Source organism: Poecilia formosa, unplaced genomic scaffold (genome assembly GCF_000485575.1).
Source record: "Poecilia formosa unplaced genomic scaffold, Poecilia_formosa-5.1.2 Scaffold19, whole genome shotgun sequence".
NCBI classification, from domain to species: domain Eukaryota; kingdom Metazoa; phylum Chordata; class Actinopteri; order Cyprinodontiformes; family Poeciliidae; genus Poecilia; species Poecilia formosa.
This window is the reverse complement of record NW_006799958.1, coordinates 2,039,089-2,056,941: the sequence shown is the minus strand read 5'-3', so window position 1 is coordinate 2,056,941 and position 17,853 is coordinate 2,039,089. Positions and strand designations below refer to the sequence as shown.

General features: G+C 38.1%; 1 protein-coding gene and 1 long non-coding RNA gene across 3 annotated transcripts in view; one reads left to right on the top strand and one right to left on the bottom strand.

Moving 5' to 3' along the window:
• itprid2 (ITPR interacting domain containing 2) overlaps positions 1–17,853 on the bottom strand; it is a 41,794-nt gene that overhangs the window by 19,174 nt on the left and 4,767 nt on the right. For both annotated transcript variants that reach the window (XM_016669026.1, XM_007547223.2), the window contains exons 2-10: positions 10,874–10,991; positions 10,140–10,286; positions 9,024–9,066; positions 7,711–7,760; positions 7,312–7,362; positions 2,777–2,816; positions 2,563–2,658; positions 1,502–1,649; positions 1,302–1,362 (exon numbers count right to left, since the gene is read on the bottom strand). In XM_016669026.1, coding sequence (XP_016524512.1) covers positions 1,302–1,362; positions 1,502–1,649; positions 2,563–2,658; positions 2,777–2,816; positions 7,312–7,362; positions 7,711–7,760; positions 9,024–9,066; positions 10,140–10,286; positions 10,874–10,940 — 703 coding nt within the window. In that variant the 5' untranslated portion in view covers positions 10,941–10,991. The remainder of the gene's footprint in view (positions 1–1,301; positions 1,363–1,501; positions 1,650–2,562; positions 2,659–2,776; positions 2,817–7,311; positions 7,363–7,710; positions 7,761–9,023; positions 9,067–10,139; positions 10,287–10,873; positions 10,992–17,853) is intronic.
• On the top strand, positions 631–17,633 carry LOC107835708 (uncharacterized). Its single transcript, XR_001661518.1, has 2 exons — positions 631–1,293; positions 17,352–17,633. It is a non-coding gene; the product is annotated as an uncharacterized LOC107835708 (long non-coding RNA).

Below are 17,853 nucleotides of genomic sequence, written 5' to 3'. Positions count from 1 at the left end.
AAATCTTCTCTCTTTAGAAGCCTTGATAGCATTAGCTCAAGTAAGGCTACACCTATGGTTTTTATGTGGGCCTAATTCAATACCAATGCTGAGGCACTAGGCTGGATAAGCAACAACATATTTCAAAAGAAGATCATTCTGGCTATGGCTAAAGCAGCACTTGGCTGGAGATTTTAGAGATTCTGCCAAAAATATACCAAAAACAAATTAGCTCATGTTTTCTCTCACAATGTTCACCATTTCCTTTATATGTAAGTAACTTCTTCAGCTCACATTTGAAGTTAAACGGAAACCAATTCAGCACAAATCCAGAAAGATATGATCCACAAAATGGCTTCTTTGTTTTGGTTTCACAAAAAAAAAAAAAATGATAGTGATTGAATACAAAGTAGGCTTCTGGGTCATCATCTCTAATCATCTATGGGCATTCTGTCCAGCCAGATGGACCACAAATGGAGTTAAAAAAAAATCTCAGCAAAAACTCTGGGAAGGAGGTGCAAACCCAGCAGAATAATCATGGATATATTTTGCAAAACATCATGTTCATGTTGAAAGGGTTTCAAAGAAAACATGCAGGACTTGTAATTCATACCTAAAAAAATTCACAGCTACAAAATAAAAAAATAAAAAAAATCCCACTTTTTACTGCACTCATAAAAGTGCTAAAGTTGATGATGGTCTTGCTTAAACCAGAACCAAGAGGTAAAAGCTGCTCTAACTATGTTCTAGTTACCAAAGCAATTAAAATCTCCCCAAACATGAAGACTGATACAGACTCTTGTTTTGACACAAGATGCATGTTCTTGCCAAGTGTTTTTTTTTTTAAGGCGCTCTGTAAAACTGTCAAGACGAAGAGGATCAGCTGTGTGTGTGTGTGTGTGTGTGTGTGTGTGTGTGTGTGTGCGCGCGCGCGCTCAATTGGGGAGCCAATACCTCCATGTAGACCAAACTTCAAAAACAAAAAGGGGCCAGGATGTTAGGGGAGCAGGTCTGTGTGTGGGTGTGTGTGTGTTTGGGACAAACAGATCTTTGTTCTCTCTGGCAGTGTTGTCCAGGCAGTTGGCAGGACAGCTAAAAACGCTGAAGGACCCCCACAAAACCCCACAGTAGTACTGGGAACAAGACACGCACACACAGTCAATGCGCTTCACTTCCTCCGTCTACGGTTTCAGGATGCAGACCTCTGAAGCGCTCAGTGCAAACACCCACTAGCTGGGCAGTTCAGCTGCTAGAGATGTGCACAGTGAGCCCATAAACACTGAAGGGGACAGAGGAGTGCAGAAGGTGCTGGAGGTACGTACTGGTTAGAGCGTAGTTGGGGTTTTCCAGTTCCATGCGCTGCAGCTGAGCTCGTAGGTAGACCTAAGGGTGAGCCACAGAAAGTAACATTGACGATTAACATTAATAACGCAGAGAAGACCTAAACTGCTATACAGGTGCACGGTTTCATGTATTTTATTTTTTTTGACACTACATGCTCCTAAGTTTAAATCAGCACTACCTTGATGTCAATGCCTCTCGCTGAAGACGTGTTGTTGAAGAACCGTGGGGGAATTTTTGAGGACATGTCAGGTTCTTCTCGACCGAAACCCAGATTTAAAAGGATTTCCTCTGGGTCTTCCTCGCACAGGTCCAGCAACTCTGAAACACTGTTAATAGTCCGACTGTTAGCAGCCCACCATGCACCATGCGAAGTGGAAACATGCAGGACATCAAATTAATACGTTTATTGGTTGGTCTACTTAAAGGAAAAATTTTAAAAAATGATCATAAGTGAGGATTCAAATCCATGTGCTGAAATACTTAAACATGCATTGCACATTTTTGTCAGATCACAACCTTCTTTGTACTTTCTTAGGATTTAGTGTGATAGATCGACATGAAGAAGGGAATCATTTGAAGTGGAAAGGAAAATAAACAGAATGATAAGAATGTATCATGTATTTCTATTTAGTACCCCTGCATCAGTGGTTTGTAAAAACATTTTTTGCTGCATTTTAAGCTGCTAAATCCTCTCCACCTGTTTTGCACATCTACAGATCTACATTGAAAGCAAATGGAGTTTATTCGGAGTAAAAAAAATGGCCTGAATAAAATTAAAAATGGCACTTTTGAGAACAATTTACAAACTTTAAAATTTACTTTAAACTTTAAAAAAATCATGAACTGAATTCCTTTGAATTGCTAGTTATCTGATACTTTGTGTGTCACCTAAAATCTCAATAAAACACACAAACGTTTGTGGTTGTGAAGTGATGAGATGTAAAAAAGTTAATTGCCCAAAATAAATTGAGAAATCTGCAGGATCCTTAAGAATCGACCCAAATTGCAGCTTAAAACTTAAAGAAACTTTTTGGAGATTGCTTGGCATGGACTCATCCATTTGTTATAAATCAGGTCTAAATTTTGTATCCAACCTCATGTAACGTGTCTGAGCCAGTGAGAGCCATTTATGTTAAGTAGCATCAAGAGCACACTGCATCTCTATTTTCTTTCACTTGAGACCACTTGTCTCCATCTTGAAGAAACCTCAGTGATTTAAGAGTAATGGGATGAACTGACCTGGATACAGTGCTGCTTTTCCCTGATCCTGTCGAGTTCATGCTTCTCCCCCTCTCTTTGTACTGAATCCTCTTCTGATCCGCCACGAAATCAAAACTACAAAAAGAACCACAGAGCAACAAGGACGTACAACGAATTGTTAGAGTAAGAAGAGAGGCTGACCAACTAAACCTCACACACTGAATGATGAGGGTGAATAATAAAAACAACTCACCAGGCTTCAGGTTTATTATTTTTGGACTGAAGATGATTGGCTGCAGAAACAGAAATGTAAGAGAATCAGGAGTCAACAGAACCGACAGAATGATTTGCTGCAGGGAGGGAAGTGGTTTGATGTCTTAGTGTTATTGGCGTTGAACCTTGAAAACCAGTTACATGTAGAAAACCTGAGTTAAGGTTTGACCCGTTGGTGTATTTTGGATTTTGAACTAGCGGGTCGAATGCAAGCCTCATCAAAAAACCACTGCTATGGCAACTTTCCCTTTGAAATCAAAATGAGATTGTAAACACAAGCGGTTGTGGTTGGTTCTTGGAGATGAGATGCAGTGTAGTTAAATCGAGTTTTAAGCATGCAAGGTTCCCAATGCATCAGGAGAGAATGTGATTTTGTGATTGCTGCACAGATTTCCCTTAAAACCTGATCTTACTCGAACAATTCTCTACAGATTTAACGGGAACTGGACAAGTGTAATGCGACAACATTTTTTTGAAATCGAAATCTTCTCAAATAATTACTCTCCATAGCTACAGAATGCACCAAAGTCAAAACACCACCCTTATGAGCCAGCTGACAGGCAGTGCAGCTGCTCAGCTCTGCCCCAGGTTGAAAACAGAAGAACTAGAGAGAGTTGTTTGTACCTGTTCTCTACGGGTCAGGTGGATCTGTCACCGTCTGCACTGTCACATGTTACCATGCTGTATCTTGGAGATCAACATCAAATTTAATATAGAGTGCATTCTTTCTTCCCTACTCTGACACTGGATTATATAAAACTGTTTTTATGCTTAACTACCATTTACTGTACTGTCTATGAGAACTTAAAGCCAAACTGCAGTATGAGTGATATTTTCATTTCCATAGAACCTGTTGAGACCTGCAGGCGCGCCACCATCTCTCCGTTTCTCTTTCTGTTGAAATGGCCTATGTTTTCTTCTCCGGCAGACGGCTGGATTAAGGGGGCAAATGATAACAAAGTTCAGCTGCATCTGGAAACTTGCTCACTCACTTCCACCTCATCTACCCCGAACCATTTAATTTACTAATTCACTGCCATTCCATTCAGTGGCTAAGACTTTAATCTGTTCCAACCCCGTTCTTACATTGCTTGATGTCATTATGGTCAATTTGGATCTGTTCGTACATGACATCGACAGAGACTTTTTACTTCACACTGGACATCAGCTGCCTCAACAGAACTCACTCTGTGCACAATCGCAGCACTTACAGCCAGGACTTAATAACCTGAAGCACACAGAGAAACTTGCACTAACAGAACAGAAATTACAGATGAAAGTGAACACATTTACTTATCAGTTCTTGGCTGGATGTTTTTTGTTTAGCTTATTTGGACCCAACTGGCTGTTAAAACATAACTTAGTATTGAGAAAAACTGAAAATATTTCATTTCAGTTGCAAACTGGTCTCTAAATTAAATCCGAATGCTTTTGCCAAACATAATAAACCTGCATGATTTGTATTCCTCCATGTTGGTTTAGGTTTCAATTGCATCTGCTTAAAATCTTTGCAGTACTGTTTGATGGCGATAATTTCAAAGAGCTTAATCAAAATCCTCTCTTTTGGTAGTAAAAATAGAAAAATTATTTCTATTTTATACTGCCAAACATAGTGTAAAACATTAATTGTATTTGCACTGGTCTATAATACATGTTTCTTTTACTCTTCATTTCTTTAAACTTTGTCCCTTCAGCTCTAACCCATCACATATTTGGACATCCTTCTGTGGACTTCGGTGAATATCTTTTTTTCCCCAAAAAAGATGTATTTTTGTCTTAATATATAGCTCAACTCTGAACAATGGATCAGTCAACTGTATAAAACGACATCCAAAAAAAAAAAAAGGAAAATGTGTAATGTTGTGTCTACACCTAACAGATCACTTGGCAAAGAGACAATTTCATATTAAATCTCGAGGCACTTTATTTTATTTTATTTTTTGCTAGTGTCGCAATTGGATATAAAATTGTACATTAGCACCAATGAGGTCATTTTCAAAGAACAATGAACTGAAAAATTGGCATTAGACCATCAACATGTGCATGATGCATCTACAAGGTTACCAATCAGTTCTTAACTTGGTATTTTTTTATGTTCTCAAAGACATGGCCTTTAGATACTAGTAAAATGTTGTAAATCACGTGTAGCTCTGCCATCCCTTAATTTGTCCTTCAAGGACAAACAAGGCCTGGACAGAAAATAAATAAAACCCAAGGAATGTGTTCAAAGTCTATAGCATGGTTCGGTTACCAGTATTCTATTTTTTGTGTTTTTTTTATAGATAAAAAAAAGAAAAGCTCTTTAAAAACACAGATCATAACACTGTGATGCTCTGAAGTCTTTTTAATGAGATCGTAGAGTGACTAGAGTAGACATTTGGAAGATGGAGTAAATCCGTGCTTTCCCCTCCAGCATCTATTTCTGCATTCTGCTGGTCAGTTTTCTAAAACTTTTCTCTCGCTTACAAGACTGACAATTTTAGCTGTTTTAAAACATCTACAGTTGCACAAAATACCAGTAGTCAGAGTTTGGTTAGTTGGAAACCTCACACTTTGATCTTTTTCCCGTCAGATCAGTAAATGCACCACGCAAAGACATGCATGGTCACAGTAAGAATAACACTAGATGGTTTCACAGAGTTAAAGAAAAAAATAAAAAAGGCAAACTTCAAATTTAGCTACTTTTGAGGATCACATTACTGTTGAGCAAAAGCCCAAAATCTCCATTTATTTTTGTTTTCCTACATGGTTTAAATCTTTTCGTCGCACTTCACTTCTGTTTGACATTCAATTTAAAACAAAACCACTGAAAAAGCATTAAAAATAAAATGCAACTTAGGGAAATAATTTGACATATGAAGACTTTTCTTTGGCGATTTGGGCTGCAAGAGAGCGAGAGAGAGCAGGGCTTCTTGCAGAAAGCAAGAAGTTAAGTTCAGGGTCTCCAGTCTTTCTGCGATACACACAGAGACTGCCTTTTTTTGTCTATGTAATAAAGCAGCCAGCCACATAAATCAAAGACTATTAAAAACATCAACTCCACAATCATTTTGTCTTTGTTTTTGTTCTCTCTCACACAGTGTAACATCGCCTCTGTTACACACATAATTAATGATGGGTCATGGCAAGAACCCACAAGTAATAAAGCTTATATGCTTACATTCTGACATGTCAAAGTTTCAAACAAATCAGAACCAGCAGCTCAAAACTTAGAAAAGCTGAATTTGAAATCCACAAAAAAAACATAAAAAAAAAACAAAAAAACAATCTGATTGGTTCATCTTTACCACCAATCACTTACTGACCCATCTCTAATCTGTAAAAGTCCTAATATAGAAAAGCTTTGGAGAGGATTGTATATAAAGATCACACAAATACCACTAAATAAAAGACTATTAAAGCATTTCCACAGATTCTGAATTTAATACAGTCAACAACACCTAAACACGCTGAGGCTGCATTTGTCGCTCTAAAATAGATTAAATTGATCCTTTTTAACTCATATGAGACCAGATAAATAGTTGTTGAACAATAAAAATGAGTTCTCAGATCTGTTGTTTCTTTACAGGATGTTTCAGATTAAATCTACATAAACTCAAACCAGCCAGTAATTAGCCATCTTTCAGGGCCAGAATCTCCTAGGTGGCCAACAAACCCACACGCAGCATCAAAGCCGGGTCATTACAGCTCATTGTGCTTTTGCTCTTCTTAGCCTCACCGAATGTATTCACAGCAGATTACAAGAATGACAAAGGTATACACACTTTCAGAGGACGGCCAGCCATGAATGTGGTGTCTTTCCACACTTCTAACCACTGTTGACTTTTCCTTCATGAAGAAACAGGACTGAGGAATTGAGTGCAGTCCCACAAGATGTTCTGTTTGTTCTGCTGATGCCGTTTTGTTTGGAAGAGATCTGACCCTCATTTAAACACCTTCACACACCAACGACTGACGTGTGTAAAGTTGAGTGTGTAATTGTTTTTGCCACAATATTTACACGCCGCAACTAATAAAGTGGAAATTTGCATTCATTAAAAGAAGGACGGCCCAAGAAGCCAATGAAAATACTCACAAAGCTCTGAAACAACTAAATGTTTACAATTGTTCTAACTCGGTTTTCTAATTATTTAAACAACAGTTTACGACTATGTTTTAAGTTACATCTGGAATGATATTGTTTGACTTCTTGAACCCACTGCAGTCCTGAGGGACAATGCTAATGAAATCCAAAAGTTCTTGGGAAACATCTGAAGTAGTTTTATTTTATTTTTTTATCTGAAAACTGAACAAAACGTCAGACAACCAAACAAAGTGAGGCAAGCATTTAACTCTCACTGCACATTATGAAACAGCGATAATGATTTTAAGCAGTGATAAAACAGCTACCCCTGCCATTTGGTATAAGAACTGATTTTTAAAATTATATTTTTAAATACAGAATTGGAGGAAACTGTTAACAATATGCAGACATTTCTAATCTGATTTGCATTGTTAGTTTTCCTCTGAACTGACCTTCAGCTCCCAACGAAAGGTCGTCTTCAAAGCTGCAGCCGATCTTTACTCCTGTTCTCACACACACGCGCACACGCGCACACACACACACACACACACACACACAGAATAAATACAATGTGGTGAAGTTATGGAACAGCTTCATTGCTATTCAAGCACTCCACTTAAAGGGGCCATCTACTTTTCTTTTCTGCTACAGGGGTTGCTTGGGTAGTTATGAGAAGTCAGTGTATTACTAAAGTAATCAGTGGTGAGAATAACCAGATTTTAGAGCAGGAAGAAGTTGTGATTATCAGTTGTTTTTACATGATTAAATGTTGAAAGAGTTAAACTGTGTCAGAAGGGTGTTTTTTTGGGTTTCTTATGATATAATGAACCAAAAGAGAAAACATGGATTACCTTTGCTGGGAGAAGAACTTTGTTCATCCAGAGAGGCTCCAAGAGGAGTTCTGGACATTAAAAAAAACGACAGAGTTAAGTATAAATCTAAACTAAAACCTGGACTTTAAACAGAACAATTTCAGAGACCATTAATACTCAGGATACAGGATAAAAAGCTACTTGGCAAAACAGCTGTGATGCCATGATCAGTGGATGCCAGGCAGTCTCACTGCGCTTAGCGCCTGTCATGCTATGTCTAATCCATGTAAAGCGTTTGTCAAACTGTGTCCAGGCAATCAAGTTTTACTGTCTGCCATAAATAACCTCTGCTGTCTGTCAGGATGAGAAAAAATATCCAAGACTTGGGTTAAATTTAAATGTGACGTTTTTAAAGACTGCCTTTTTGGTCATCTGCCAGCAAAACTCGTTCACCCGGCTTAACTAGTTAACAGATTTAGTTACTTCAAGCAGCTGGTTGTTGAGAGCACTGAGCTGTTGCACGAACTGCACCTCTTATCAATGGGGCAAACTTTATGTCACCATTAAACACACACACACACACGCCAAGGGTTGTGTAACTTGTGTAACAACGCACAGCTGCAGAATATGGAAATTTGTCCCACTCTCCATGTTCAGCCATGTCAGCTTTGGGCTCCTACAGCCAATGCCACAGTAACTCGACTGTGCTGCAGGCATGGATGTTGTGCCATGTCTTTTGGAGCGCTGTGGAGGGCTCTGAGTGGCAGTGGCTGAAACCGTGTGAGCACATGATAACAATGTTGACTCAGCAGGAGGAACCCCTCCTCTGTTTACTCTCCCTTTCTTTTTCTGCCTCTCTTTCCGTCTTCTGTCGAGTTCTTCCTTTCTCCCTCTGCCTCATAGCTCTTCCCTAAAGATCATGTGCTTTATCTCTGGGCGTTGGTCTCGTCCTTGCGTGCGTTTTTTTTTTTCCTGAGGTTCTGCGTGTTGTATGCCTAGGCGTTGGCTTTATGTCAATCCAACGTCAGCAGCTAATAAACCGCACAGGGGTTTCTAGACACCATGAGAAAAAAATAAATAGTCTAATGAATAACAAAAAACACTTAGGAGAAATGCCACTCAACCAGTTAGTTGAGATGTGAAAGGTCGTCCAGAACAAATAATTTTGATTCAGTAATTGAGCAGTTTTCACACAGCATTCATGCAAGTCGTCTCCAAGTTATTTACCAACTTCTACGATAATCGTCTTGCAATTTTTGTAACTTTGTAAAGTAAAAAGTGTGTGACACTTCATAAACAACCTAAACCAGAACAATTAAAAAAAAACACTTCTAAGTGAATGAATACTTTACCTGCAGTCAATCAGCCAGTTTGCAATCTTGCTAGGAACTTGTCCTGGCAGAAAGACACATGTTAGCACGCTGGAGCAATAATCCAGCAGATGTTTTGCAGGGATTACAACCCTCTATCAATATAATACTCCAATTCCAGTATGCAATGTTTTAGTCCTGAAATCGTAAATGATCAGTGGTCACAGGTTGTAATTTCTGCATTACACACAGCATAATTCACACACATTTTTCTGTTTAAGCTATTTGCATTGAGAAAAACAATTTCCTACACTTTTTGTCTATGTGATTTGGCAATAATATTACTGCAAACATGTAACATACCTTAGGAAGGTCCGACATTCAAGCCGCGAGCATTAGAGTTACTGGCAGGAGGTTACATCAGCAGACAATAGCCAGCAGGTTTCAGGGTTAGTGACCGCAAGATATCGATCTTTTCTCTAAAGCAGCTTTAGCATTTGTTGTTTTTGCCCGTTTACCGTTTAGGTGAGACTTCCTGATTTTTAAACATCAATACACATTTACTTTAACCGTTTATTCTCTTACAACCTTCTCCATATTTCAAAAGTAAGCACTACACACCGGACGGTGTCATCTTCACACATCAGATAAAAAGGACGTCACAGATTACTGTTAAATATTAGCAGGCTGGTGGGTTTAAGCAAGGAAATAATGAAAATGTATATTTTACTAGGTTTTAAAGGAAATGTTTGGGGTGCCAAGAAAATGTGACTCTTTGCACCTCACATGTGGCTCAAATTTAATAAAAAAAAACAACAACTCAGTATTTAAAAAAACTTTTGCTACATTATGGTTGTGCTAAAAACTATTTAGTTCCAATAAGATTTTTCAGCAATCGACTTTCTTATCTTACTGCTCGATGAGTTAAAGTTTTCTCATTCACTTCAATTCACTGTGAATCAATACAGAAGAAACTTCATGTATTTAAAGATATGATTATTTCCAGCACAATACACCTACAGTTTAGAACAATTTATTTTGGCTTTTATGAGGATAACTCTTTTGCTAACATTTAAATCGGAAGTGGTTCAATATTTCTTCCGCAAACATATGATTGTTACACATCTTAGCGCTGCTGACACTTGAGCTCAGTCGAACCTGGTTCTTGGGTCTGTCCAGTCCCATTACTTTGGATCTGCTGGGCATCAGAGCGGTCTGGTTTTGACCCTTGCCCAAAGGAGTCCCTGCTTCTGGCCCAGGCTTGGCGGCGCTCATTGGCGATTGTGGCGGGCCCCGCAGTGGGATCTGAGGATCGATCAAAGAAAAGAGAAGAGCCTGTCTAAATGCCACGATGTTGTCCGTCAGGTTTGGCAGCTAGTCAACCGAAAATGGAGTGAGTTTAAACTTGCAGAGCCTCTGAGTTTGGATAAGTGACAATAGCTTTTTAACTGGTGTCGTTACTGCCAATCAGGTTGATAATAAACAACCGAGATATGACAAAGTGCTCAGGCATCCATCTAGTACAGGGGTGGACAACTCAAGGCCTTGAGGGCCGAACTCCTGCAACTTTTAGATGTGTCTCAACTTAGCACACCTGAGTCAAATAATGAGGTTGTTAGCAGGACTCTGGAGAACCTGACTGCACTGAGGAGGTGATTCAGCTGTTGGATTCAAGTGTGTTGGACCAGGGAGACATCGAAGAGTTGCAGGACACCGGCCCTCGAGGACCAAGATTACCCACCCCTGATCTAGTATGTGCCGAACAACATTAAATGTGAAGATTTTTGTTAACCTGCACATCTGTTAAATATATAGTCAAGTACTTCAAGTACTTTCCAGCTCTCCGTTAACTTATTTCAGCAGTTTAAGTTTGGCAAAGTGGATAGACGTACCTGGAACAGCGGCGGGTTGTCTGTCAAGAACGCCGACGTCCATTTTGGTGTGTGTTGTTTTTGTCATTCAGTCAGAGGACTGATGACTCTGCAGCAACATCTGCAACAGGTGGCATGGCTGCGGAAAAGAAAAGTACTTGCTGGTTATTTAACTAGAGGAAGAAAACAAAACTGAAATTATAAGAGAAGCACCAACAAATCAACTGCTGACCAGAATCGGGCAGTTCCCAGCTTGACTGGACCAGAATATGTAATTTCTGAAAATACAATCTTTTCTGATCAGTGAACCAACAATTAACAGGTCATGCTGACAACAACACCCTTACTGTCTTCATCTCTCAGATGTTATCAAGTAGGAATTAAGTAATCAATAAGCTGTTGAAATAATTTCAGGAGAACCACAAAGCTGTAAGAAGTTAAAATGAAACTGTATTTTCTACAGAAACATGTTGGCTTTTTACTCTGGCTTCACGCTGCCTTAAGCAGATAACAGGGAGGCTAAACATCTTAAGATGCTCCGCTTTATTGTTTTGAGCTTTCATCTGTCGGTTAAGGAATGCTGTTGATTTGGAAATGTAACCAGCATTTCTGGCATTTCGGCGTTAAAGATCAACATTTTCCAGTGAATACATATAGAGACTAAGGTTCGTGGTGATACATGCAAAACGTGCCACATGTGTTAATTGCAAATATAAATGGATAAAAACATCTCAAAATGTGCACTCTATGTTATTTTTGTCTTTGTTTAAGATGAGAGAAAACTGTTTTACAGAGACTTTCACACAGTGTGACGTCACCTCTGCGCTAAACTCAGAACTGGCAAAACAAAGATTTACAAAAAGAAACAAGATCTGAAATCAGACTCAACTCTGATCAATTCATTTTTAGAAACCATTATATTCAACAGCCTGTATTAAAATTTTTAAACACAAATTCACACACAATGATCCATTTTTAAGCTCTATGTAGCTGAAATGAATAAAAGAAAAATCTAAATCTGAAAAAAACTCACTGTCAAACATTTTTTTTTTACATCACAAGTATCAAATTACTGCAAGTCAGCAAAATGAGCGAGGCAGGAGGGAGAAAAATACAGATGCTTTGTGGGGAGATGTGGTTGAGAGGTGTCTTATTATTAATGACCCACCAGGAGATCGGTTGAGATTACAGACACAACCACACACAGTGGCAACAGCGAGACACTCAGGCCTTCCTGTACAGAACATCCACATCTGAAAACTGAGAGCATTGGGCAACTCCACAGGCATCGAGCAGGACAAACTGAGACAAGCATTTCGCTTTAAGGCCACCAGACACGTTTCCCATATGATTATATAACCTCGTTTAAAAATACAACATCTGGATAAATATAGCATGTGATTAATTTTGCTAGCTGATGCTACATTGGCAGTAAAACAGAGAAGATCTCGGAGAGGTCCGAGGATCTTTGTGGTTGGGATTTTGAAACCAAATGAGGATGCAAAGTCTCCCTATAGCGTCCAGCTGCATCCATGTCTTACAAATAAAAAGCAATAGAAATAGCTGGCAATCAAATCCCAACACAGTCACATAAATAAAACAAGCAGATAATGCAAACGGCTCTCATTAATTCTACCTAAATGTTATAACTCTACTTTATTTAGAAAACAGAATTTGTTGCTCATCAAGCACTGCCAGATGAGGTGACATGAGGAAATAAAGTAGCTTAAAATACACCCAGCAAAAAAAATGTCTTGTGTTGAATCCTCTGTAGCAAACTACATAAACACATATCAGCCGACAGCCGATCTGTGTTTATGTACAACTTTTTGCCTGCTTGGTCCGCTACCTCCCACCTTGAAGGAAAAGCAGGACTTTTATCTTATGTTGATTTACAGATAACAGTTACTTCTTATGCCAAAAAATATGGTTAGGCTGCCATTAAAGGACATGCAAATTTACACTCAGATGAGCTTTGGAAATCTCTGCAAAAGTTAAACAGAAAAAACTACAATTGTGATACAATTTCAGATATTTAACAAAGTGTTTTTAAGTCATGAGTTACTTACTTAAACTCAGACAGTAAAACACAACACCTCTGATGATTGTGAATGACAATTTGTGAAAAATGTGTTGTGAACAATAACTACCAAAGCTAGAGGCCAGAAAGAATGAAAAAAAAAAGAACAACTCATTAACAGCTGATGCTAATGAGTTTTATGAGATAAATAATCATTTGCAACACAATTTCCATGAAACAGAATAAGCTGAGGAACAATAATAGGTCAATATAATGAAGGAGCAAATAAAAAAGTCTTTCCTAGCAACACTGACACAAACTTCAGACTGCAGCGAACGTTTTTAAAATCAAGAACTGAGACTCATTTGGTTAGAAGAAGCTGTGCTTTTGTATCAGCACCATGTGGGAAAACAACTCCAGTATTCCACTGAAACTGAAAAGTGACACTCAAATGTGTCAAATTACTTCTTACTTCCAGTTGAGAAGTAATTCATTAGAAACTTTGTTTTACAAGCAGCAGCTCACAAGAAATCTGACAGTATACCTACAGCTCAGGAGCGCTTTGGAGGAAGTAAAGCCACGCAGACAGATGGGAAAATCACCTTCTGAAAGGAATAAGCACAATAACCAACAGTTAAAAACTTGGCACAATGTCAGGGCTCTTAAACTATGAGGATGTTGTGACTGACATCGCCAGAGGATGCAGCATCAAAAGAAGAGTTTACATAAAAGAAAAAAAATGATGGAACTTCCTTGATTTGCATATCATTTGTCAACTTCACACACACACTGTCTTACCAAAAGCAGGCTAAAGCGAAACTAGGAGCTATTAAGCCATCATCAGCTATACCTGCCTTGCAGGGTGCAGGGAGCCAATGCCCAGCTCTCATTGGGTGAGAGGTGGGACACACTCTGCACAGGCCACCAGTCCAATATAGAAACATGCAGGACAAACAACCCTGCACACAAACACCTCAGGACAATTTAGAGAGACCAGCTGACCCAACAGTTGTGCAGCACGGCAACACTGAAGCCAATTGCTTCAATGGGCTGCAAAGCGTGCTTGCAGATCACCCTGTAAACATGGTGGTTGCAGTATCATGCTGTCGCCATGTTTTATCTTGACCAAGAACAGAGAAGTTGGTCAGAGTCGATGGAAGGACAGATAAAGTTGAAATAACTGAGTATGGGGTAGAAGCTCTCTTCCATTAATACAACAACCATAAAAAGTCCATCCAGAGCTACAGCAGGATGGTTTAGGTCAAAGCATAAATCCAGTTTCGAGAAGATTTTCCACAAGGCTCATTCATAAACCGTAATGAAAACTGCAATGTCCCCTATGAGGGACATGAGAAAAATCACACAGGATGGGATGATAATTAATGTGCTTCTTTTTTAATTGCATACCAAATTATTGTGCCAAAGATGTCTAATATTTCCATTCCATTTCTAACTTACACAACTTTTTGCAAAAAGGATTTAGCTTAGGCTCATTTCTGTCTATAGACACAATGCGTGGGTATGTTTATGAACATCCAGACGTAAAAATCTGAATTCAAATTCAAAAACACTTTATTGATCCCAAAGGGAAATTAAATATTGCTGCAACTCATATGAATTCAGTTTCTCTCTAAAATGAACCACAAGAGAAAAGAAAAAGGACATAAGCTGGAGCCTCAAGGCTCCTCTTACTACACAATAAGGTTTTATGAATGATAATTTCTGGAAATTACAAGCAATATATTTTTGCTTGAAACAAAATGTATTGCTTGCGTAAACTGGAACATGAGGCTAATTCTAGGTTTTCATTTTGTAACTAAACCCTGTCGATGATAGGCAACAACTACTGTTTTAAAACTCATAGGACAGAATAGTTCCTACTTCATAAGGATGATATTTGTTCAAAATGCAATAAATTTAGTATTTTACAGGCTCAGACATTGCCAGTGCTCTTCCTTTTCGCAGCACAGAAAAGAAAAAAAGGAAATTATGCGTGAATGTTCTGCCAATGTGCTCATGTAACCCACTGGACATAAGGCAGGAACTCAATCAGCCCGTGTCATTAACCGTGGAAGGTGAAGGGAAATGTGATGGAGTGAAAGAATGGAAGAAGAGAAAGGAGATGAAGATGGATAGAGCCAGAGGAGGGTGCAGCCAAATCTGAATGAGAACGTGTGAAACAGGAAGTGTGTGTTTAGAGAGAAGAACAGGATAACTTCCTGTCCGAGAAAGAGAGAGAGAGAGAGAGAGATGGTGAGGGATATAAGAGAGGGATGCATTTATTTTTAGAGCTCTGCTGAAAATGCAAAACAAACTAGATAGGAGGAAAACAACAACAGTCTGAAAGGCTGCATGATGAAATCTGATGCATCAGGTTTAATAATAGTTTCATGGCCGTTTACCTCCACATCATCAGCTGCAGCAGAAACTTTCACACTAAAGAACTAAACTAAACTCAATTTGACTTCAAGATCACAAAGAAGTAAAGCACAGGAACACTAAAAAAAATCTATTAAAACAACGAGGTGTTCGGCATGACAACTAAAAGACATAGTGGTGAAATGGAGAGCAGTCCCCTTCCTCGTATTTTATTAAATTTAAACATAACCTAAAATTAAGAGATTAGCTAAGTTAATTTACCATTTTGCTGAGTAACACTGAAAGTCTGCTGGACCTGTAATCAATGAATAACTCAAGAAAATGTATCTAAATATCAAAAGGTTACAATTGTCTACTTTTGCCAAAAATGTTTTTATGCAGCCCATTTTTTGTTGTCTTGCACACAAAGAGAATCCAGGAACTAGACTGCAACTTTAAAAGACATTCTGTGCAGCCACCTTGCCACTAAAACATATTTGAAATTGCTTGGCAAAGTACCAAACAATTTGCCTAGACATTTTTACAAAAGTTTCAAGTACAGCCAAAAAAAACACATTAGCTGTTGTTTTTTTTTTGTTTTTTTTCCAGTTTTTAAAAAACTGAAGAAAAAATAAAAAATAAAAATTGCGTTTAACAACTTAAAGGATTTAGTTTAATTCTTGTCTGCACTCATTTACTGGTGTAAATTTCCTGCACCAAAAATCCACACCCAAATGCTCCCACAGTGTTGACTAGTCCTGCAGCTTCTGAGAATTTCAGCTCATCTAAACGATTCGGCTTCCAGGAAATTCACATGAACTGCATAATTAGGCCCTCCTATAGTATTTTCATTGGACTCAGGTCTGGACTTCAACTTGACCGTTCCAAAATAATAACTTTATTTCCTCTTTTGTAAAGATAAATGACTATTCTGTGTAAAAATAATTAACCAAACAACAAATTAAAACAATCAAGGTTTTCTTTTAGCAAACAACAACGAACATATCATTATGGCTGTAAATTTGAACATTGACACCCATTTCAAATGCTTAGTAGCAAATCTGTGACATCTTGAATCAATACTGATCCCTCCTGCTTGTGCTAATTATACAAATTGAGCAAATATAGCTGGATGGACACTAAACTCTCTGAAAATGGCTTTGGTAGATTTCTAGCCGGACGGCAACTAAAACCCGCATTTTTGCTCTGCATCACCGGAAGATCAGACTGATTTGGTGCCACTTGAAACTGATGGTCATCTCTTTGGCAGTCACCTGCCTCCCTTTTTATCTGCATTCACTGCCTACCCTGTAATTTTTACGGTGTTGCATACAAAACACAAAAGGAAACATCAATATATAAATATCCAAGAACAAAAGATGTTTTTTTATATATATATATATATATAATTTTCAAATTTATAAAAAAAATAATTCCTGTTAAATCAAAAACAAAAAAAACAACAAAAAAAACATTTCTAAAAGGTTATATGAACTTTTCAGAACTAATCTCAGATAGCTCATTACACAAAGCAGGTCTTGATGCTCAAATCTGTAAAAAAAAAAATCTAATTTAAGTTTAGTTTGCAGTCAATCATACTACAAACTAAATGCTACTGCAATCATACTTCTGTGTATGTGATAATTAAATAAGACAAATTTCAGCATTTAATCAATTTTTTCTCATTTATACTCCAACTCGATTGTCAAACTTCCCTTTTCAGTCAATTTGAGTATTATTCATCTTTGTCATTATACTAGTTTATTTTTATTATGCCAAATTAATCGTTGGAGCAGTTGAATAACAATACAGATCAATTTTAATATTTGTTTAACAAGAAAAACTTACATTGATAGTTTCCATCATCCCATAGAAATCAGTCAGAGGATTGATATTTTGACACAGATGAGAATGATGACTGGTTTATGAACATTACTACACCTTAAGCAAATATCTTACATAACGGTGTTATTAATAAAAAGAGAGATAATAAATGGTCATAAATGTAGATGTTACTCATGAAAATATGAGACTGTTCTTAAGTAACTCTAAATCTGTGTTACACGCTTGTTCAATAAACCATTTGAAATGTGAGGATTTTCTGGCCATTCTCTGTTTTAGTTCACTGTAAACCGGGTGTCACTGTGAGAAGAAGATGGCCCCATTAATGGCACGAATAGCCAGCCGAGACGTTAAGTCAGCCCGTCGTCTCTGACAGAAGCCAGGCTCAAGAGTTCGGCTCTGCCCAAACCTTATACCATCAATGGAGTCCAGCTCAGCGTTGCAGCAGAGGACCGGCGGACGCACAAAGACTCAGCTTCCATTCAGAACTCATGGTGATATTTATGTGGATGTAAAGTGACTGAAATTATTAACAACAGAAGTTCAAATGCAACTGCTTAACAATAAAAATTCATACTAGACATGACTGTTAACCCAGGTTTTTCCATTTCATTCTTAAGATCATCGTCACTCAGTGTTATAGACGTAATGTGTAGCGTAATAAAAAATAAAAAAAACTCAAAATGTGTAACTGCTTAACTCTTCTATCTTATCTGCAAAGACAAATAAAAATCTGATGGTGACAAACCAGTTAGGTTCTCCAACCCGAGAGACGCTCTAG